The 23134-nt window shown below is 41.4% G+C and overlaps 2 protein-coding genes across 2 annotated transcripts; both read right to left on the bottom strand.

The window, feature by feature from the left end:
- Window positions 1-550: 550 nt before the first annotated feature.
- LOC141497854 (hydroxycarboxylic acid receptor 2-like) lies at window positions 551-3307 on the bottom strand. The gene has a single exon (XM_074200704.1). It carries the CDS (start codon window positions 3145-3147, stop codon window positions 2062-2064), a length of 1086 nt encoding a protein of 361 aa, XP_074056805.1. The 5' UTR covers window positions 3148-3307; the 3' UTR covers window positions 551-2061.
- A 15466-nt stretch (window positions 3308-18773) lies between these two features.
- HCAR1 (hydroxycarboxylic acid receptor 1) lies at window positions 18774-20448 on the bottom strand. Its single transcript, XM_074200702.1, has one exon. It carries the CDS (start codon window positions 19970-19972, stop codon window positions 18944-18946), a length of 1029 nt encoding a protein of 342 aa, XP_074056803.1. The 5' UTR covers window positions 19973-20448; the 3' UTR covers window positions 18774-18943.
- Between the last annotated feature and the right edge of the window lie 2686 nt (window positions 20449-23134).

The following is a 23134-nucleotide window of genomic DNA, read 5'->3' as shown; positions in this document are numbered from 1 at the left end:
AGGAGATCTTTCTCAGTCTTCCCACCCTAATCCAGCTTCTAGTGCTTTCCCTTCTCACATTACCTTGTATGCACTTTGTGTATGTCATATGTATTTTGAAGGCAGGCTCTATTTAACTTTTTCTTTTTGTTGTCCCAGGGCCTAGCTTAGTGCCTCAATATACCAGACACAGAATAAGGGCTTAAATGCTTGTGATTGATTGATTGACATATAATTAAAGTCCCCCGACTCTTTGCAAAGGTGGGGGGCTCTACAAATATGGGACATTCATGGATGTAGAGCATTTCATATATTATCAGAATTCTTTCTAAGATGTTGATCAGTTTTGTTGATCTTTTTCTCCTCTTCCTTTTCTTTCATTATTAATTATTAAGGATGAATCTCCAAATTTGGATAAAGGTAGGGACATGGAAAATTTAGATGATGTAAAAAGCAAATGATATCAATTTAAATTTTTTTAAAGAAATTAAAGGCAAGTACATAGAAAAGGGATTGAATATGGAGGATTCAAATACTGTTCTACTTGTGTGACCCCAGGAAAAGTAATTTCCTTTCTTTGGATCTCAATTTCTTCATCTATAAAATGGGAGGTTGGGGGATGAAAAATGGTCTCTGAGGTCTCTTTCAGCTTCAGATCTATGAGTCATGATCTTAGGTCACCTCTTTAGAGATTTGGATTCCTCCTCTGGAAATAAGGAGGTTGGACTCAGTTGCCCTAATAGCTCCATGAGCTTTGCAAGGTGAGCCCATTCAAGAGAGTCTGGAAATACAGAGATTGTTCTCTTGATTTATTTATCTCTGTTCAGACAGATAGGGTGGGACCATCTATAAGTTGCCTATCAGGATCTAAGGAGGTCAGGGACAAGCTTCTACTTGCCTAGGAATCCAGGAGTGCCTGGGAGTCAGAAAAGAGCTTGGTTGAACCTCAGGTGACTAACTCCCCACAAATCAGGGCTTTTTTTTTTTGCCATGCCAGTATTAGGAACTGAAACTATCCATATGGAAGCTCCTTTTCCCTGCAGTGGAAAAAACTCTCGTCTAGCTGTTTCCCCATCGTACATATTCAATAACTCAGAATAGCTCAAAGAACAGAAGTTCATTTCTGTGACCCATTACCCAGATACATGCAACACAAGTTGGGATTTTTTTTTCTATTAAAGTTTATTAAATAATAAAATTGTGTGATTACTGGACAACAGAGGTGGTTAGAAGCTCTCCCAATCCAACAACCACCTTCATCCATAAGTAGTAGCATTTTCTCTTTTTAAAAAAAAACAAAAGCAAATAATTAAGAGTCAGCTTTCTTCTGAAACCTGAGAGGGTGATTTATTTGTTTTTTTGATGTGCTCAACCATCCAGTGTAAACCAGCTAGGGATAGATTAGTAGCCCATTAGCAGTATTGAAAATGCCATTTAATATCACTTAGTATCACTGTTCAGTTCCCCACCTTCTAATGGGATCTATATTTTCTTGAGTTCATTCTCATCTTTTCACCCCTGGAAAGAACAAATAAAATTCAATGAAGCCAGAGACAAGCTTTGATCCCAGATACTGGTCCCACCTAAACCCAGATTTTTGCTGATTGGTCATCCTCGGGAAGGACCAGACTCCTGTTCTGTCATTTGGTTCTACACACAATCCTGCTGGACATTGTTCCTGAAGTGGAGGACCTCCCCCACCCCCTCACTTTTCTACATGTGGAGGGAGAAAGGGAACAAGATGCAGGTTCTGACCAGAAGCTCAATGACTGGGAGAGGACTTGGACAAAATTGATGACTTCTTCTGCCCTCAGTTCCACAGTTGTAAGGTTTGTGATCTAACCTTGAGATGCATAAATTAAAGTCAAACATCCCAGAAGATGAGCATGACTTCCATCCTTTTTCCTAAAGAATACAACAGACAGAATTGAAAGTCACTGCACCGCATCTCCAGTCATCATCTCTGAGGACAAGTAGCTTTGACTCAGTCCATTAGAATTGGTTAGAACACCAAGACTCCCATTTCTAGACATCTCAGCTCTAGTAGCCTCCTTTTCCCTTCTCTGCCTTCAGCCGGAATGTTTATGGAGACATTGGAGCTGAATTTGTAGAGTTACACGTCACGCTGGAGTTGGTCATTAACGCATCTGGTAGACTCCGTCGGGTGGTGGTATTTCCACAACTAGAACTGTGCAGACACAGGTCCCCTGTGGGATCCCCACTGGTGCTCCGGTTATTATCAGAATCACCCGTTGACTTTTGCCTCAGATGGCAAGTGATCAGTTTGGAGAAGAAGTTGGGGAAAGACGGACTGGAGAAGTAGTATACTAGAGGGTCAAGCATGCTATTCATGTAGGTGAAGCTGAGGGTGATATAAAAGGCCAGGTCAGCTGAACGGTAGATTTCACAATTGCTGACGCCCCGTGAGAAGAGGAGCCAGAAGATCCGTATCCTTACGGCCACACTGGGTAAAAAGCAGATCATAAAGACGATGGTGACCACCATGATGAATCGTATGGCCCGCTTGATCTTAGCCTGCTTGTCCAATTGCCTCTTCCGAAGGCTCCAGATGATGCTGGTGGAGCAGAAGATGATGATGCTAAGGGGCAGGAAGAACTCCAAGAGAAACATGGCATCGTGCCAGCCAAAAGTCAGACAGATGGCAAAGCTGCTGCAGAACTGGGAGTCTCCATTCTTTTTCACATGGGAGTTGATGAGGAGGTGGAAGGTAAGGCCAATGGTGACACTCCATAGAAGGAAACTGATGAGGGCTGCTGCCCTTTTGGATAACTTGTTCAGAGCATGATGGGGGTGAACCACCCTAAAGTATCGGTCCACAGCCACAACTGTGAGGAAGATAATGCTGCCCTGCCGGTTCATGGCCAACATGAAGAGCATCAGCCGACAAGGGATGTCACCAAACCTCCAGTCCCATTTTCGGACATAGTTATCCAACAGGAAGGGAAGACAGAAGATCAGAAATAAGTCAGCCAGAGCCAAGTTGAAAAGGAAGATCCGACTGGATTTCCAGGACTTCAGGTAAAAGCAGAAAGCCCACAGAGCCAGACCATTGCCAAGGGTTCCAAACACAAACTCCAACCCCAGGATGGGGGGTAACACGCGAGGAATATTCTCATCACGAAAGACACAGCAGCTGTTGTTGCTCATGGCTTGGCTTTGCAAAGAGAGAAGGTTCACCTAGGAGTTTCCTCCTTACAACCGACTGGTCTGATTGTCTCTCAAGGAAAGAGGTGTGCTCGGGTGAGTAGCTGTGGGCCTGCCTTTATGTTATGTCAGAAATGTTGAAACAGATGACTGGGTGGTTACCAGGAAGCTAGGAAACAGATTTTTTTTTTATAAAAAAAAAAGAAGAGAGAGAGGAGAGAGCTTGTGCAACCTTTTAGTAGCTGTTTGCATAAACAAATAATAAAAATCCCCTAGGTCAGGAGAAACCACCATACTTGGGGAAAATGTGAAGGGTGAATTTAGACAGACTTTTATTGGATTATTATGAATGTAAAGGATATTCTCTATGGGAAGATAGAATCTCTGAGGTCAGTGAAGAGATTCGAGGGTCAAAGCCTCAAATTCCCTCTCTGTCATCTGCACTCTTGTGTAAATTTGGGCAGGTCAACTTAAATAATGTGAGACTCAGTTTCCCTATTTGTAAAATGATGAGGTGGGCCTCTAATATCCTGTCCAACCCGATGATCTTATGTGCTTTTTCTTATATAGTGTCTCTCTGTGTGTGTGTGTGTATGGGAGAACTATTTTACAGAAATTAAGACTAAAGGATGAGTTTATTTATGTCTTTGACAAAAACATTGTCAGATGAAACAATATGACTTTCTTAAAAGTCTCTAGAACTATTTGAATCTTATACACACACACAAACACACACACACACACACACACACACACACACACACACACACACACACACAGACACTCACAAACCATTTAGATCATTTTTCCAAAGCTTGAGAGGATAATAATTACTAAGTAATGCCCTTGGTAAGGGCAAATGTCTTAAATTTTTCTTCACCATCTCTTTTGCTACTCCTTCCACAAACATGAAACACCCCACAATTTTAGGTTATTTTCTAGTTAGAAAAGTTTGTTAAAAAGTGAGTCGTTTACTTGTAATTTATTTGTAATTTGCCTTGAGTCCTCTTTGGCTCACCAGTGGCAGGAAGTTGAATAAACTTTCTTTGTTTTTCCAAGAAAAGGCAGCATCTATTGCTTGTCTACAAAGTTCGAAGCATTATGCTAAGCTCTAGGGTTAAAAAGAAAGCAAAAACCCAAGTGAACACTTTCTAAAACTGACCCATTTTAAAGAAATGTAGCCATTTTAGTGGCAAGACTCTTGTAAATGAAATTTCAGAGAATATCAGTAAGAAACCTAGGTTGGGTGGCTTTAGAAAGACCTGAATTCAAATCCATACTCAGACATTTACTTGCTGTGTGGCCCTTGGCAAGTCACAGCTTCTGCCTCAGTTTCCTCATCTGTAAAATGAGAACTGTTATAACAGTTCTCACAGGGTTGTTTCTGAGGCTTAAATAAGATAGCATATATAAAGTGGCTAACCCTAGGAGGTACTATGTTATTATTCTTGGGGGGAAGCAGCACATATCTAGGATAGGTATCCAGGGAAGGGAGCTTCTATCTTGGCAGACATGAGAATTAGAAGCAAAGGAATAGAACAGCAAATTGTTTCAACCTTTCCAGTAACTACATACTGATTTTATTATTGTTCCCTTAAGCAAGGGGTGAAAAGGTTGGGGGTAGGGCAGAAATGACAGCAAGGAAGGTGGTGAAATGTCTACACTGGATGATCTGTACAGTCTATGGACTGCTAGCAATTAGAAAAGGCTAAGGTTAAGACTAACTCAACCTAAGATTGCACCAACTGAGAGAGTCCTAAAATGGAGAGGATTGATTTCCCCATGTTGGGATATGGGAGGGAAATGAGGGAAAGGCCTTTAGAGACTCCCGTCTGGAGATCCTAGGAAAGCAAGAGCCCTGACTCAGGAGTGAGAAACATTGGATTCAAATCCTACCTTTGATGCTTACTACCTTATGACTGAACAGCCTTTGTTATCAGGTCATTTTTCACTTGTGTCTGACTTTATGAGCTTGGTTTTCTTGGCAAAGATGCTGGAGTGGTTTTCCATTTCCTTCTTCGGTTCATTTTACAGATGAGGAAACTGAGATAAACAAGGTGAACTGACTTGCCCAGGTCTTACAGGTAGTATGCATCTGAAGCCAGATTTGAATCCATGAGGATGTCTTTTGGGTTCTAAGCCACAATGGCGCCACCTAGCTGCCCAGGGTGGCCTTTGGCAAGTCAATGAATGTCCCTGAGCCTCAATTTTCCCATCTGTAAAATGAAGGAGTTAGAATAGATAGCTACTGAGGTCCCTTCTAGAGGCAGGACCTTTGTTAGGAAGGACCTTCGGCAAGGAAGATGATTAAGATCTAGTGTCCTGTAGATGAACTGTAAGGGATTGGAGCTAAAGGCAAAAAGGAATCAGTGTGTGATAACAATGAGGTTTTATTACTCACTTTCTGATAAATCATAGCCTTATTATATTGTCACTGTGGTCCACATGGATCACAAGAATGCCATTGTAGGAAGGTTCCAGTGAATGGAATCATCTTCTTCCCTATGGGTCCATCAGGGAATGGCTATTTTCATTCAGTTCCATTCAATTTAATTCAACTCTGTTCAATTGAGTCAATATTTATTAAGGACTTATGAAGAGCAAGACCTTGTACCTAAGTGTCCGCCTTCAAGGATCCTCCATTCTAACAGTGGGGCTGTGACATGTGCACAGATAAACACATACAAAGGTCCCATTGGAAGCAAAAAAGATAAACCAAGTGCTCTTGAGAAGGGAAAGAACATTCTGCATGGACTGGAAAGAATGACCTTACCAAAGCAAAATGGCATCTGAGTTGAACTTTGAAGGAAGAGATAATTCTCAAAGGAGGGAAGAAGAAAGGAACAACTTTCAGGCAAGAGAATAGGGGAGGTGGGATGAGTCTGGAACAAAGAGTACATGAAAAGGAGTAATGTGAAATAGGGAAAAACATAGGTTGGGGCTAGAATGTAGTTGACTTGAAAGTCCAAGCTAAATGGCTGGTAATTTCTATTCTGGAGGCAAAAGGGAGCCAAGGAGGGCTTATGAACAGATTAGTATCATGATCAGAATTGTGGTTTGTGGAACATCATTATGAAGGATGCTTTGGAAAGTAAAATCTACAAAACTTATAATAATTCCCCCTGAATTTTAATGCTGTCTCTCTGTTGATTATTTCACTTTTATCCTCTATATCGTTTGTTTATATGTAGTTATCTGGGTGCTGTCTTTCCCATCAGACTGTGAGTTCCATGAGCATAGACACTGTTTTTTGCCTTTATATTCCCAGCCCTTGGTATGACCCACTAAGCATAGTAGGTACTTAGTATGTGATTATTAGCTGACTGATATCCTTAGGAAGAGAGCACGGTAGAGTGGAAAGGGCACGGGGCTTGGGGCTAAAACCCTGAACCATCTCTAGCATCTATTACTCTCTGTGTCACTCTGGGCAAGTCACCTACTTTCTCTTGACCTCAGTTTCCATATTTGTAAAATGAAGAGTAATAAATTGGATGGCCTCTAAGATTCTTTTCCACTCTAATTCTAGGATGCTCAGAACTTTACTCCTTTTTTTTTCAGATAGGCTTAACACTGCTTCTTATTAGCTGTATTTCTGGGATATTATCTCCCTCTTTGAGTTTCTCAATAAGACAAGGGGATTGGATTCGATGAGTTTCTTTCCAGTTTTACGATGCCAAACCAAAATTCCAAACTCTTCAGGCAACAAATGATTCCCTTTTCCCTTGGATTCTGAGGAGATCGTTCCAGAGAATTTTTGGCCCTAAAGCAAGACTGGAGGCTTGTTTAATCTTGTTCAGGTCTTCCTTCCACTTACTAGTACTCAGGAAACTTGTCACAGTGAATCATAAACTGGTTGGAACCCCATGGAAAACTTTTCAGTGGATCATCCCCCAAATTACAATCAATCTAAGGCAGAGGTCAGGCGTGACTTGGTTGATGTTTCTGAAGCATCCTGGTTAGAGCATGTAAGAGGCTTCATTTTGTTTTTATTTACTTAAGAATCTTTTAGATTTAAATTTTGTTACTGATTATAAACAACAACCATGAGGATCTCATTCTATGGAGAACCGAAAAAAGAATTCTATATGAAAAAATAGGCAGGTAGGTGGCCCAGGAGAGCACTGGGCTTGAAGTCACGAAGACTCCTCTTTTTGAATTCAAAACAAACCTTAGATACCTACAAGCTGTGTGACCCTGGGCAAGTCACCTAACCCTGATTGCCTCAGTTTCCTCATCTGTAAAATGAGCTAGAAAAGGAAATGGCAAACCACTCCAATATCTTTGCCAAAAGAAAAAAAATTGGACACCACTGAAATGACTGAAAAATAACAATATACACATGAAACTATGAGTCTCTGATTTCCAGTTTGTTTTTAAGTATTTTAAAGTACATAATAAATGTATTTATTTTATCTATTTTTTTATTTTTTCTATTAACTGATAAAATGAACAAACATGAACATTGTCATATTGTCATCTCAGTGGTGTAGCCCTATTCCCCTTCACCCCAGTCTAATAAAATGGGGCATGGCTCCTTAAGGGCAGAATGTGGGCCATTTTTCTCTTTATGATAGCAAAAACTTGCCATCGTTGGTTTCTAATAAACCCTTGCTGGATTGAATTGACTTAGGAAACAAAAGCAGAGTTGTGTTAGTGGAAGGAGGGAACTCAGTGAATTGGAAGGAAGTTGGTCATCTTAACACAGATTGGGCAATGACCCATAGAAGGAAAGGGGAAGATCAAGGTTCTGGAAATGCAGCTCATTAGCTGGAAGTAGACCAAGTGCCCATTTGTGCTTTTGGTCACCCTCCCCAGGGAGGATACATTTCTCCCAACTATTCCTTATCCCCAGATCTTACCAAAGCAGAAATCCTTAACCTTTGATTTTTTCTTTAAAACTTTGGCAATCAAAAAAGAATGCTTTTAAATAATTTAAACAAAAACTAAATTTCAGTGAAAGGTTAATAACAATTAAGTGTCATTCTTACCCCCTCCCAATCTAAGTTAACAGACTTCATGAAATTTGCCCATACTGGACTAGACTCTGGGATAACACAGATTTTCCTTGTACCATATGAAGAGAGAGGAAAGACACCATAATACCATGATAAAGTGCTTGGTTAGGAGGACCTCAGTTCAAATCCTGCTCAGACTAGCTAGTTGTATGACCCTACATAAGTCACTTAAACTCTTGTACCCTAAATTCTTCATCTGCAGCTGTGATCCTTTGCCCTAGACATGCTTTGGAGTTCTTTTTGAGGGTCTCCATTCCAGATCTCAACTTCTTTCTAATGTTGTAAGTGGGGTTCATGAAGAGCTGTAGCCAAAGGCAGTTAGGTGGTGCTGTCATGTACAGAACACCAGGAAGATCTGAGTTCAAATTCAGCCTTAGATTGTACTACTGTGTGGCCCTGGGCAAGTCACTTTTTTTTTTTTTTTTTGGTTTTTGCAAGGCAATGGAGTTAAATGATTTATTAAGTGTCTGAGGTCACAATTGAACTCAGGTCCTCCTGACTCCAGGGTTGGTACTCTCTATCTACTGCACCACCTAGCTGCCCCTGGCCAAGTCACTTAACCTCTGATCTGTTTCCTCAACTATAAAATGGGGAGAATAACAGCTTCTCCCTTGAAGAGTTGTGGTGAGTCTTGAATGAGATGACATTTAGTATAATGTCTGAGACTTATTAGATATTATACTGCATAAGATGCTTATTCTTTTCTCTTTTTTCCTCACCCAAATTCAGCGATGTCCAATTAAATGATAAACAGATTCAAACTCAATCAGATGAATCTTTAACAGACATGTAAGGCATAAGATTCATTCTACAGTCATTTAGGTCCAGTGGTCAGATAGGAATCAGAATAATTGGAGATGAGCCTGGATGTGAGGCAATCAGGCAAAGTGACTTGCCCAAGGTCACACAGCTAGTAGGCGGCAAGTGTCTGAGGCTAGATTTGAACTTAGGTTTTCCTGACTCCAAGGCTAGTGCTCTATCCACTGCACCATCTAGAAAAAAGCTTCAGGACAGACTTTCCCTCTGAGGCCATAGAAACCATTGCCTTCCTTTTAAGCACTTGGATTATTATTGACATAAAGCTATTTTGACATATTATATTGACATAAAGCAATTTTGTTTTTTATTGCCAATTAAATTGCCTAACAGTTGGTATGTGAAAAACTCAGTTGAGAACATGATGACCAAAAGTCCATCTCTTTAGCATCAGGGAGAAGCTGTGTTGTGTGTTTTATCTGTGATCCTTGAGGATTGCTCAAGATCAATGGGATTTACTATGGAGAGAGACTCCTGAAAATGATGTCTCGAGAGAAGATGATAAAATATTTCCTGGATGTGTTTGGTGATCTGCTGTCTTTAAGAGAAAGAAGAAGAGGTGATTTCTGAGAAGATTCCTGTCTACTCTCTCTCTTATCACAATGGATTTTTAAGAGATTTTTTTTTTGAGTTGATACCTATAGAGAAAATTGAATGAGGTAAGAGGGAATGAAAAAAATATAAATGAACTTGAAAGTATTTATTTCCCTTACTGAAATATGAATGAATTTGAAAGCATTTATTATACTTTACTGAATGTTAAGTACTAAGCCGAGGAAGGCAATTCTTGCCTTCACAAAACTTATTTTTTAATAAGGGAAAATAACACACATAAAAGAGTGGTGACCTGGGAGATATTTCAATGTGAAAAGTTAGAGGGATGGTTAGTGAGGGGAAGGAGTAGAGTTGACACAATCTTTCCAGGAACAATGACAAAGTTGATTTGATTATGGTTCCTGAACTGGAAGATTGGATTGGGATGGACAGGGGTCTATACATTGGAGATTCTTCCTCTGTAAAATAAAACTGGAAAAGGAAATGGCAAGCTACTCCAGTATATTTGCCAAAAAATCAAAACAAAACCCAAATGGGGCTACAAAGAGTTGAACATAACTGAAAAAATGACTAAATACCAGAACTAAAATATACTAAGCTCTGCTTTAGGTACCGATGATAAAAATCCAAGCAGGGCAGCTAGTTGGTGCAGTGAATAGAGCATTGGCCCTGGAGTCAGGAGTCCTGAGTTCAAATCCAATCTTAGACACTTAATAGTTACCTAGCTGTATGACCTTGGGCAAGTCACTTAACCCCATTGCCTTGCAAAAATTAAAAAAAAAAGAAGATAGGTCTGCCCTCAAGGATGTTTATGTTCTAATGGAAGAAGATAAAACATATAATGGAGTCATGGCCAGTGTTTTGGCAGGAAAGTCAGAAGGAATAGTGATTGCAGTCAGAGAGAAGCTACAAACTCATACAGGTGAGTGATGACTAGGGAGGGGACTAGGAACTCAGGAAAGAAGGTGACTGGGGTCATGGGGCAATTAATTAATATCTTTTTTTTCCCAAAAATGACAGGGCAGATTTATTTCTTATTTATTTCATATTATTAGAGGAAGAAGTGGAGAGTGAAGGGTATTAGTTAAGATGGCAATCAAGTAGTATTATAGGCTAAACAGAAGTCCAGATTCCCAGGGGTCTCAATTGGAAGTGGAGATTGGAGTACAAGCAGCCGTGGAGATGGATTTAATAATCTGAGTGTCTTCTTTTTTCTGTATGGGGCACAAAGCATGGTGTCCTAAGAATGGTAGTTAGTAAGACTACAATCCATTTTTGTTCTGTGATAGCTATCACATGTCTACTACATCATGCCTGAGTCATATTGTAAGACTCACTGTTTTGGAGGCAAGACAGTTGAGGCCCTGGGCTGTAGTCTTGTAATCATTGAATCTCTCTTTCAGCCCTTATTGTGCCTGGGACTCCCAAAACTCTAACTTGAGTCAGTGGCATCCAAGTAACCTGAAGGCATGTAATAATGGCAGTCTGGAAGGGGCTGAAGGCTCATAGTCAGAAGAGGTTTGGATCCAGAGTCTTTGCTGATACTTAGTGGTGAGTAATCCTTGCAGTTAAGTCTCATAGTCTCTCTAAGACTGTTTCAGGAATGTGCTATAAATGGTTAACAGCAAGTTGTCCAAAAATAAATGTATGTATGACACACTTTTAAGCTTAATCTAAAATTTTAATTCTTTATCATTTTGTTTAAGCAATCAGGGTTAAGTGACTTGCCCAAGGTCACTCAGCTAGTACACATCTGAGGTCCCATTTGAACTCAGATCCTCCTGTCTCCTGGGTTAGTATCTATCTATTGCACCACGAAGTTGTCCCTCCATCCTCCATCACTTTCTTAATTCTGGACAATAAAAAGCAACAATAAATCAAATCCTGATTTGTGGAGTTTACCAATTTCTGCAGTCTAAATGCTCAAACAGAACATTTAACAATAGGCTCTCCAGCCAGCTCAAGCTGGCCTCCAGCACATGTTGGGCCAGTTTCCTCATTTGAAAATAGCATTGAGTTAAACCTCTCATGAAGCTTAAATAAGCTAATGTTTGTAAAGAGCTTCACCAACTGAAGTCATACAGACATCAATTACTATTTTATTGATTTCCAGGGGGTTCCGTCTTTCCTGGGCAGCTAGATGGTTCAGTGGATAGAGTGACAGGCATATAGTCAGGAAGCCCTGAATTTAAATCCAACCATAGCTACTGACTAGTTGTATGACCTTGGGCAGACGTTTGTCTTCCTCAGTTTGCTCATCTGTAAAATGAGAGATGACATCTGTAGGTTTAAAGAGCCCACCCCAGGTGTTTCCATGAACTATTTTTTTTTAAATTTAAGGCAATGAGGTTAAATGACTTGCCCAAGGTCACACAGATAGGCAATTAGTAAGTGCTGAGGCTGGATTTGAACTCAGGTCCTCCTGACTCCAGAGCTAGTGCTCCATCCACTGCCCCACCTAGCTGCCCCACCCATAAACTATTTGTGTCCAACCTGTGGTAGAACATTCTGAGCTCATATTGCTCTGATCAGCCACAGTGGGACACGTTGTAATTTATCTCAAACATAGTGATGTCATCTTGATAAGGACAAGAACCAAAAATGAGGATAATAACAGAACCTCCCTAAGAGTTGCTGTGAGGGTCAAAAGACATAGGGTGTCCCAGAAGTTGAAGGTTAGTTGTAAAGTCCTTTGCAAACCATAACCATGTAGACATTAGTTGCTATAATTCTTATTGGTCCCCTATTAAAAGAGAGACAACCTTGGATCCAGGAAGTCCTGGGTTCAAGTCCTACTGCTGGCGCCTACTCCTTTACTGACCTTGATTAAATCTCTTAACCTCTTAGAGGCAACTAACTCTAAGTTGTTCAGTCATTTCAGTTATGTCTCTCATTCTTTGTGACCCCATTTGAGGTTTTCATGGCAGAGATTCTGGAATGGTTTGCCATTTCCCTCTCCAGCTCATTTTACCAAAGAGGAAACTGAGACAAACAGGGTGGACTGACTCGCTCTAGGTACCACAGTAAGTATATATCTGAGACTGGATTTGAATTCACAAAGATGAATCTTTCTGATTCTAGTCCAGTGCTTTATCCATTGTGACACCCAGCAGCCCCAGAATCACAAAGATCTGAATTCAAATCCAGTCTCACACACACTTTGACTGTATAACAGGTCAGTTTACTTTTCTTAATTTCCTTGTTTATAAAATGTGGGGGGTTGTATTTGACAGAATCTAAGGTCTCTACCAATTATAAATCTGTGATCCTATGATCTTTGATCTTTTTCCTTTCCAGTAATTCAGTTTCATTATTTGTAAAATAAAAGAGTTGGGCGAAATGACCTCTAAGATTTGTTATCAGGTTCAAATGACATAATACTTCATTTGTAAAGTAAAATGCATTTACTTTAATAATAATAAAAAATGGAATATATTTCTATCTAATATATATAAAATAATAATAAAATAAAATGCATTTATATAAATACTGGCTATTTTTATTATTGGCTAAGAAGTGCTTGGAGATGGATTGGCCAGATTATTTGGGGCCCCTTTCCTCCAGAGAGCAACAACAATCCTGTCATAAATTTATTTCCTGATAAGTTATGTTTCACATGCTGCCAACCTAAAAAGGGAAATTTCATTTTGTCTGTTTTTATTTTCCCTTGTTAAGAACCACTTGGTCCCATGTATAGAAGGAGCTTCTGGGAAATGATAGCATTTCTTGCCCCCAAGATCCTATTGTGAGCCATGAGGGGGCGAGGGTGAATGGAGGTGACGTGCCTCTTTTCGGTAACTCACCACTCTCTGGGCACAAGGGTCTGAACTAGTATCAGTTTTTATTAAACTGAAGCAATGGAAGAGGAATCCAGAAAAGAATGGGCACTAAAAATAGGACTAAAAACAGAAGTAAGGGTTTCCACAGATTAGTGTTTTGCAAAAATCCAGTTTTTCAAAAGCTGACAAGTCACCAGTGAAAGTCTGAGTTCAAAGGAGGAGCTTGCTTTTTAGGGCTGCAAATTCCAAACAAGTTACCTCTGTGCCTCAGTTTTTCCAGGTGTTAAGTCAAAGAGAAGGGGAAACCACCTCACTTTACATCAGAGAGATATTGTGAAAAATGAAAATGAAGAAGGCAGAAGGCTTTGGAAGGAAGAAAGTTAAGGAATAAGAATCAAATTATTCATAGTACAGTAGAGAGTCAGATAACCTGAGTTCAAATCCTAGCTTTAATATAAACTACCTTTGTCATCTTGGACAAGTCTTTTCCCTTCTCTGGGTCTTAGTTTCCTCATCAATAGCATAAAAAGGATTGGGTTTGGTTTTTTGTTGTTACATTTACATAGAACTTACTCTGGGCTAAGCATTTTATAATTATCTCATTTGATCGGCACAAACAATCCTGGGAGGCGTGTGTTATTATTATCTCCATTTTATAGATGAGAAAACTGAGGCAGATAAAGGTGAAGTGACTTGACCAGTCAGTATTTGAGCTCAAATCTGAACTCAGATCTTCCTGACTTCACTTTAGCTGCCTGGTTGGATTTCATGACCTTTAAAGTTCAGTTTCTCTCAGCTCTAATAATCTATGAATGTAAGTCTCTTCCCTTCCCTATGCCTTAATTTACTCATTTGTGAAATGAGTTGGACTTGATGGTCTCTAAGACTCTTCTTGTATCTCAGTTTCCTCATTTATGTAAGGAGGGATTTGAACTAAATGACCTCTAATGTGCCTTCTAGCTCTAGGTCTAGGGTCCTAGAATTTTCTGCTCCAGAAAAGTTTTAGACCAAATCCTTTTTTCATGGCTTAATGATTCCTGCATTTCAAAAATGGATCTAGAATTGAAGTCTTTTAAAAAGAAAAATGGAGCCAAAGTTGACTTGGATGCTACTCCTTCCTCTTGGGAAAGCATCACGTGATACCACTGCAGAGAAATGTCCTTTTTACCCTCCCAGCAGCCTTAGCAGACCCTTGGACCCTTTCTGCACAGCCGGGGTCTCCCCAGAGAGATGCTCACCCTTTCCCACAGCTATCACATTCCCTAAGATCATCTAGGTCCTATCCCCCTAATGGAAAAGCCCTCATGTAGGCAGAGAACATGCTAGTAAACCTATCCAGTAAACAGATGTAGGCTAAGACTTGGGGAGTTGTGGGGAGAGAGGAAACAATTCAACCTCTCTGGATAGCTTTGAATCTCATTGCTATGTCTTGACCAAGCCTTTTATGAATAGCGCACATTTCCATAGTGTTTTAGGGTTTGCAAAGAATTTTACAAATATCTCATTTGAGCCCCACAATAACTTTGGGAATTAGGGACTATTATTATCCCTATTTTTACAGATCAGGATACTGAGGAGGAGGTTAAGTGACTAGCCCAAGGTCATGCAGTCTGTATTTGCTTGAGGCAAGAGTTCCAACTCAGGTCTTCCTGACTCCATCACCAAGCTACCACACCTAACACAACTCCTCAGTAGAATGTAAGCTCCTTGGATAAAGCACTGGCCCTGGACTCAGGAGTACCTGCGTTCAAATCTGGTCTCAGACACTTAACAATTACCTAGCTGTGTAGCCTTGGGCAAGCCACTTAACCCCATTTGCCTTGCAAAAACCTAAATAAAAAAAAAAAGAATGTAAGTTCCTTGAGGGCAGGGGAAATGTTTGTATCCTCAGGATTTAGCACGATCCATGGTGCATGATGAACACTTAATCAAAGCTCATCGTTTGATGACTCTCACCACAAAACAGCAATTCATGGGATCTCTGGGTTGGAAGAGACATGAGAGGGCAACTCCTCCAACCTGGACCTGGCCATCCCCAACAAGTGATCTTCCACTCTCATCTTGGAGATTTCCATCCAGCAAAGGGGCACCATTGAATAGCCAATGCTGCCCATCCCCCTTTGGAATTCTCCTAATTCAGAGCATCCTAGACTTCAAGATGGAAGGGATCATCAAAGCCATTCATGGTTTTAGGATCATGGTTTTAGAACAAGTCACCCCCCCAATGGAACTAAGGGTCATGGTAGATAGGAGAATGAACTTGGAATCAAAAAGACCTGCATTCAAAATCCTTCCTTGGACATTCACCAGTTGCATGATGCTAGGAGTTAGTTTAATCTCCCTCAGCCTCCATTTCCTTCTCTGCAAAAAAAGAAGCGGTTAGAATTGACAACTTCCAGGGTACCTTCCAGTTTTAAATCGTTAGTTCCATGAATCCAATCCCTTCATTCATAGATGAGGAAACTAAGCAGATGACTTGCCCAGGGTCACCCAGTTAGGAAGGATCTAATGAAAGATATGAATCCACATCTTCCTGTCTCTGGGTCCAATGTTCTAGCCACTATCCCATGCTGGCTTTGAACCTACCTAATTTTAATTAATTAATTAATTAATCAGTTAATTAATTAATTATTTAATGTAAGGCACTGGGGTTAAGTGACTTGCCCAAGGTCACACAGCTAGGCAATTATTTAGTGTCTGAGGCTGGATTTGAACTCAGGTCCTCCTGACTCCAGGGCTGATGTTCTGCCACCTAGCTGCCCCAAACCTACCTAATTTTATAGATAAGAAGTTAAATCCCTCAAGAGGAAAAATGACTTGTCCAAAACGTCACGTAGAGGTCATGTAAAAGGAGGGATCTGATCTCAGAATTCTCTACGTATCTTTTTATTTCTCCATAGCAATGCTGAAGCTTTTTCCTTTCCACCAATCTGAAATCTATTTCTCTGTGTAAAGTAGTAATATCAACTGAGAATACATTAGGGGAGCTACCATTACCTTTGAAATTCTGGATTGAAGTGACTAGGTGATTCAGTGGATAGAGCACCGGGCCTGAAGTCAGGAAGACTTGAGGTCAAATCCAGCCTCAGATAGTTTACCAGCTGTGTGACCCTAGATGTGTCACTTTAATTTCTGTATGCCTCAGTTTCTCCCTCTATAAAAATAAAGATAATAACAAACCTACTTTCCAAAATCAAAGTGAGGATCAAATAAAATAAAATTATATATATATATATATATATATACATATATATATATATATATATAAAGTGTTTTTCAAACCTTCAAGAATAATGTAAACATTGACTACTATTAGTATTCCCTTAAGCACCAGACTTAGAGTCAGGAAGTTCAAATCTGAACTCAGGCACTTTTTAGCTGTGTGACCTTGGACAGGTCATTGAATTCTCTCCACACCTGTTTCTTCTTCAACAAAATGAGGATAATAGCAGTACCTAATTCACAGCAGTATTGTGAAGATCAGATGAGATAAAATGTGCTAAGAAACTGGGGTTTTGGGGGGTGGGATAGGCAAAAACAATCATGGTTCAGTGACTGGTCCAGAATCACAGAGCTAGTGTCATGAATCTGAGATCAAATTTGAACTCAGGTCCTCCTGATTCCAAAGATAGTGGTCTATCTACTATACTACTTAACTGCCCCAATGTAAAAACATTTTGCATATTTTTTAAAGCATCATTAGAGCAACTAGGTGCGATAGATAGAGTACTAGCCTTGGAGTCAGGAGGACCTGAGTTCAAATCTGGTCTCAGACACTTGACACTTACTAGCCGTGTGACTTTGGACAAGTCATTTAATCCTTTTTTTTTTTGCAAGGCAATGGGGTTAAGTGGCTTGTCCAAGGCCACACAGCTAGGTAACTGAGCCACCTAGCCGCCTCTATTTAATCCTTATTACCATCTCCAGCCATCCCGATTCATATCTGACCACTGAACTAGATGGCTCTGGAGGAGCACAGTCTCCCCTCACTCCAATCCAATTCACATGCTTGTCATGGCATCACCTCCCTGATGGCATGATCTTCTTTGAGAATGAAGGACAGACATCACCATCATCATCATTATTGTTGTTGTTATATTTCTTCCACTTGGCATGTCTTTCCTTATTTGTTTTTATTTATTTTTTATCTAAATCAATGGGGTTAAGTGACTTGCTCAAGGTCACACAGCTAGGCAATTATTAAGTGTCTGAGGCCAGATTTGAACTCAAGTCCTCCTGACTCCAGGGCTGGTACTCTATCCACTATGCCACCTAGTTGCCCCTTCTTATTTGTTCTTATTTATCTTTTGGCATGTCTTTCCTCACTCATTCCTTTTTGAAGTCCTACCCATTTTGAGGCCAGTTCAAATGCCAACTCCCTAACTGACTAATGAACTCTGATTAGCTATGACTGACACTATTATATAATATCCCAGACCAGAAGCATTTATCCTGGAATCTTCCATGGCATGAAGGCATTGGACTATGTGGCCCAGAGGACCTTTCTAGCTCTCTAATTCTGATCCTTTGACCTTGGGAAATTCACTTCAACTCCCTGGGCTCCTGTTTTATCATCTGGAAAATGAGAATATGGACTCAATGACCCTGAGAACCTTTTCTCCAACCCCTTCCCTGCCCCCAACTTCCAGATCCTCTGACCCAGTAATTGTCTTAATCTCCACTGGGCCACAAGTGTTTTTGCTGCCCCCAGGTAGGAGTGAGAATAAGAGTTGGGTTGATCCAGGAAAAAGTCATCTGCCAACAGCCTATTTGAAATGCAAACTATGCAGCTGGTATAGACTCAGGATGGATTATTTTATTCTTGTGCTAACTCAGACATAGAGAAGCCACAGAAAACTCACACCAGGAAGGATTGCTACAGTTCTACTCCCTAGGACACCCTACCCTCGGAAGGAACAGTAAAAATCCAACTGAACCATGACAACAACAATCACTTACCTCCTCTCCAAGGGCAAATTATAGAAAGCAAATCCATGAAAATAATAATCATTATAAATAATATGACTTCAAAGAGCTTTGCAAAGTTTTGTCATATAATATCTCACTTGATTCCTATGCAAAAGCCCTAGGATGCCAGTGATACCAAAATATCATACTCATTTTATAGATGAGGAACCTGAGACCCACAGTAATAACTTTGTGACTTCTCCATGGTTCCATACCTACCAAGTGTTAGAGGTGGGATTCAAACCTGGCTCTCTGCTAATTCCAAATCCAACATTCTTTCCAGTCTCACTCCAGAGGGAAGACCCTAGATGAGTCCTATTTTTTTGGTGTGCTCAGCTATTCGATTATTTTAGTGACTTGTGTGTATCGAATCTAGCTCCCATTATCACCATCTTCCCTCCTCACCACCCCTGCCCCCTCCACCATGCACATGTAGATACTCTCTTGTCATTATTAGTAAATCAAAAGACTCACTTCAGGCATCTGGAACATGGCAAAGAAGTTTTAATAATGGAGATTCCATCCATTCCTTGAAGCATAGCTAGAGAAGGCAGTATTTTCAAAGGCAACCTCCTCTTCTTCCCCTACTCCCGCCCTCATTTTCCCTAAATCACTCCCATCACACACGTCTCTGGCATCCTGATGAATTCAATGAGAGCATGGTATTCATAATATTTGGAGGTCCCATTGAACATCTGGCTGACTTCTGGAGATATTCTCCATACTAATACAACTCTTTTGGTAGAGTCTTGATGTTGGCTTTCCTTCTGAATTCTGCTCCTTTGATTCTCCTGGGCGCTTGGGTCTCAAACCCCAGATCTTGAACTTGGTATAGACTTTTGGGAAGGATGGGCTTGAAAAATAGTACACCAGAGGGTCCAGCATGCTGTTCATATAGGTGAAGCTGAGGGTGACATGAAGGGCCACATGCACAGACCCATCACAAGCACTCGATGGCACTGTCCAGAGGAAGTAGAGTCTGGCTGAGATACTGGGCAGGTAGCATATGACGAACACGGCAGCTACCACGATGATGAATCGAGTGGCTTTTTTCATCCGGGTATGCCTGGTCAGCTGCTGCCTCTGCCTCAGACTCCCAATGATGTTGAAGGAGCAAAAGGAGATGATGCCCAATGGCAGGAAAAACTCCATTTGAAACTTGATGTCATGCCAGCCATTGGCAGACTCCATGATAAAGCTCTCACAAGACACTGTGTTACCTTGAACACATAGGTGGTTCTCAGTCAGCAGATACAGAGTTCCCACAATGACCATGGTCCAGAGGGCACAGGTGATGCCAGCTGCCGTCCGGTTGGAGATGGTGTTCAAGGCATGATGGGGGCGGACCACCTTGAAATAACGATCCACAGCGACCACTGTGAGAAATACGATGCTCCCGGCTCGGTTGGTGGCCAGCATGAACAGGACCACTCGGCAAGGGATGTCTTCAAAAACCCATTTCCGATTCTTCCGGTAGTAATCGGTCCGAAAGGGCAGGCATACCATCAGAAGGAAATCAGCCACGGCCAAATTGAAAAGGTAGATGGTGCTTGGTTTCCATGACTTCATGTGAAAGCAGAAGCCACAGAGGGCCAGGCCATTGCCCAAGGCCCCAAGCACGAATGCCAAGACCAGCAAAGGAGGCATTACCTGGGCAATGGTGTCTCCTTTGATGACACAGCAAGTTCCATTCATGACTGGGAGAGAAGCAGGGAGCTGGTGGTGTCAGACAATGCTGCCGGTCTGACAGCTGAGTTGACTATCAGAGTCTCTCTCTGCAGTATGAGGACATTGGCCAACCAGCTGCTCTCTAACCCCTTGCGGTGCAGGTGTCTCTCATCACACAAATCTCATCTCTCCCACCACAAGAACAGACATATCAATCAGGAAACGGCAGAGTCAGAGGGGCCTCCCTTGACCCAGCTCATAAACTGGTGGCCTCCCTTGGAGAAAAGTGGTGTGGGAGAGCTGGGATTGGAGGGGCAATGAACTTGCTAGCTATTTCCCAGGGAGCAGATCCAATGTGTCTCTTGCTGCCGATCACAATGTCTCTGTTTCCCTTGCCCGAGAAGTGGTTGGGATAATTTTCATCTTCAGCTGGCTGTCTCTCCCTGGGATCACTCTAGACTGGCTAGCACAAACTGCCTGAGAGGCACCAAGGGCTTGTTTGCCATCCCTCCTGGCGGGGAAAGGCAAACATTTCCTGGAGCTGTTCCCTGCCCCTTTGCTTGTGTTCCTCCCCCTAACCTTTGACTGACTGCCCAGTCCTCCCCTCCAGCCCCATGGGGAGCCTGCATGGGGTAACAAGAGAGGAGGGTCAGCTGTCTGCAATACCATGGACGTATTCCCATGTTCACATCCAGACAGAGGAGAGAAGTTAAAAGGCTAATTCTGAGAAGTCCTTAAAAATTACTTTCATTGCTGAAGAAAACCAACATGCCACTAGGATCACTTATGTCTTATGGCACCAACCAATGCCATATTCTCCTTCTGCATAGACTTTCTCTTTCCCAGAGCAATTGGGCAATTTTTTTAAGGTTGTGAAATGGAAACAGGCATCTTTTCTCATTGGTCTACCTCTACCTCTTTGGAAAGTCAAAGCCCCATACTCTTGAGAAGAGGAGACTGGGTCATTTGCAAGAGAGAACCAGGTTTGGAATGTGCCAGAAGTGATTCAGATGCTCAAAATCTAAACAATATTTTACTGACAGGTTCCATTCAGTCAGCATGGGGCCAATAAAGAAAGAAGAGTTGGGACTGAGGGAGGTGGCCAGCTTGTATGTGTACCCAAATTACCAGACCCAAAGGTGGCTATAGTGAAGCCTAAGAGGCCTTTTCCCCAGACTCTGGGGTCATAAGAACCAGATCTGATCTTGGAGGTCCGATCCAAAAGGATCGACTTCTCTGGGCAGTTCATTGTCTCCAGCTTGAGTTGCTCCAGGAAAATCTCTTGAATTTTTTGGGAGCAAGGGGATTTTTGTAATACCATGGAGTTAAATGACTTGTCCAAGGTCACAAAGCTAAGTATTAAGTGTCTGAGGCCAGATTTGAACTTGGGTCCTCCTGACTGCAGGGCCTCTGCTCTACACTGTGCCACCTGACTGCCCCTCTTCAAGAAAAACTGAATGTTCTCCAAGCATAGCTTGTTTCTCTAAATGTGGTTAACAGTGTCACCTAGCTCCCATACAAGCTATCAGAATAATAAATGCATATTGCGTATAGGGAAACTTTGTGTTTACCCCACAGGAAAAGTAGAGGAAAGAAAGAACTCACAGGAGGTTACAAATAGATACAAAAGCATAAATCACTCAAAAACCCAAAGGGATCCCCTCAGAAGGGAGGTGACCTCAGGTTGGTTTTGGGGTAATCTTTGACATTCCAGTGAGTTCCTCTTCCATATCAAGTCCTGTCTAGTTCCCCTAGATATAGTTCCCCTAGATTCATGGTGCCTCTCTGTGGTACTAAAATCTGCCCCCCCCTTTTGTAAACAGGAAGTATTTCTCAATCGTTTTTGTTTTTGCAAGGCAGTGGGGTTAAGTGACTTGCCCAAAGTCACACAGCCAGGTAATTATTAAGTGTCTGAGGCTGGATTTGAACTCAGGTACTCCTGACTCCAGGGTCGGTGCTCTATCCATTGTGCCACCTAGCTGCCCCCTCTCAATCTTTTCTTAATCCTAATGCCTATTTCCTACTTATTCTTTAATCTAACTTGGTGTGTTTCTGTATGTGTGTGTGTGTGTGTGTGTGTGTGTGTGTTTATTGTTTCAGTGTTATCTCTCTCATTAGACTGTAAGCTCCTACAGGGCAGGGACTGTCTTCTGCTTCTTTTTATATCTTCAGTGCTCAAGTCAAGGCCTGGCACAGTGCAGCTGCTTAATAAACATTTATTGATTGGTTGGTTTAGATTCCCCCTGGAAAGCAAACATAATAGGGCCTGAACAGTTTCCTTTTCATCTGACCTTTACTCTCCATATAGTCCATTGTACAAGAATCATATGGGCAATAGGGGGCAGCTAGGTTGTGCACTGACCTTGGAGTCAGGACAGGAGTTCGAATCCTGCCTCGGGCATTTGACACTTACTAGTTGTATGATCTTAGGTAAGTCACTTAACCCTGATTACCTCCCATTCAGTATCATCTCCAATTGTCCTGATTCAGTCACTGGAACCAGATGGCTCTGGAGGAGAAAGTGAGACTGATGACTTAGCACAAGACCCCTCCCCCCATTCAAATCCAGTTTATGAGCTTGTCATGGCATCACCTCCCTGATGACATGGTCTTCTTCAAGAATGAAAGACAAATATCATTTGAGTAATCCTCAGGAAGCTCACAACATCAGTAAACTCCTTTCTCTTACTTGAAGGTTCAGTCCCCAAACTCTTGAACTTGGAATCTCACAAAGTTGATCTTACCATAAGACAACTCAAAGCTGGTGCTGCTTGGAATATTCCTTGTCTGGCTAGAAGTTTAGATGATAGCATCCTGCTTCTTAGGGAATTAAGAATCCATCCTTCTCCACATGTGGCATTTTTGAACATTGTCTACAAAACAATTCACAGACCAAATGAGCATGCACATATTGGCCTCTGTCATTCATCATGGAGGAAGTCTTGGAGTGCCTGGGGTGGTTACCATTTATTGAACTGGTCCCTCCTTTCAGGCAGTGTATAAACACATATGTATAGATGCCATTCATTTCTTTTCTAAGGTGTCACAGACTCCTCTCAGGGGATAAAACTATGTATGAGTACTTTTCCTCAGCTCCACTCTGGAAAATAGGTCTATTCACAATGATCATTATTGGAAAGAATGTGGGAAATCTGGGACACTGATACATTGTTGGTGGAGCTGTGAACT

This window comes from Macrotis lagotis, chromosome X, assembly GCF_037893015.1.
Source record: "Macrotis lagotis isolate mMagLag1 chromosome X, bilby.v1.9.chrom.fasta, whole genome shotgun sequence".
Lineage (NCBI taxonomy): Eukaryota > Metazoa > Chordata > Mammalia > Peramelemorphia > Peramelidae > Macrotis > Macrotis lagotis.
This window is presented reverse-complemented; position numbering and strand designations above follow the sequence as displayed.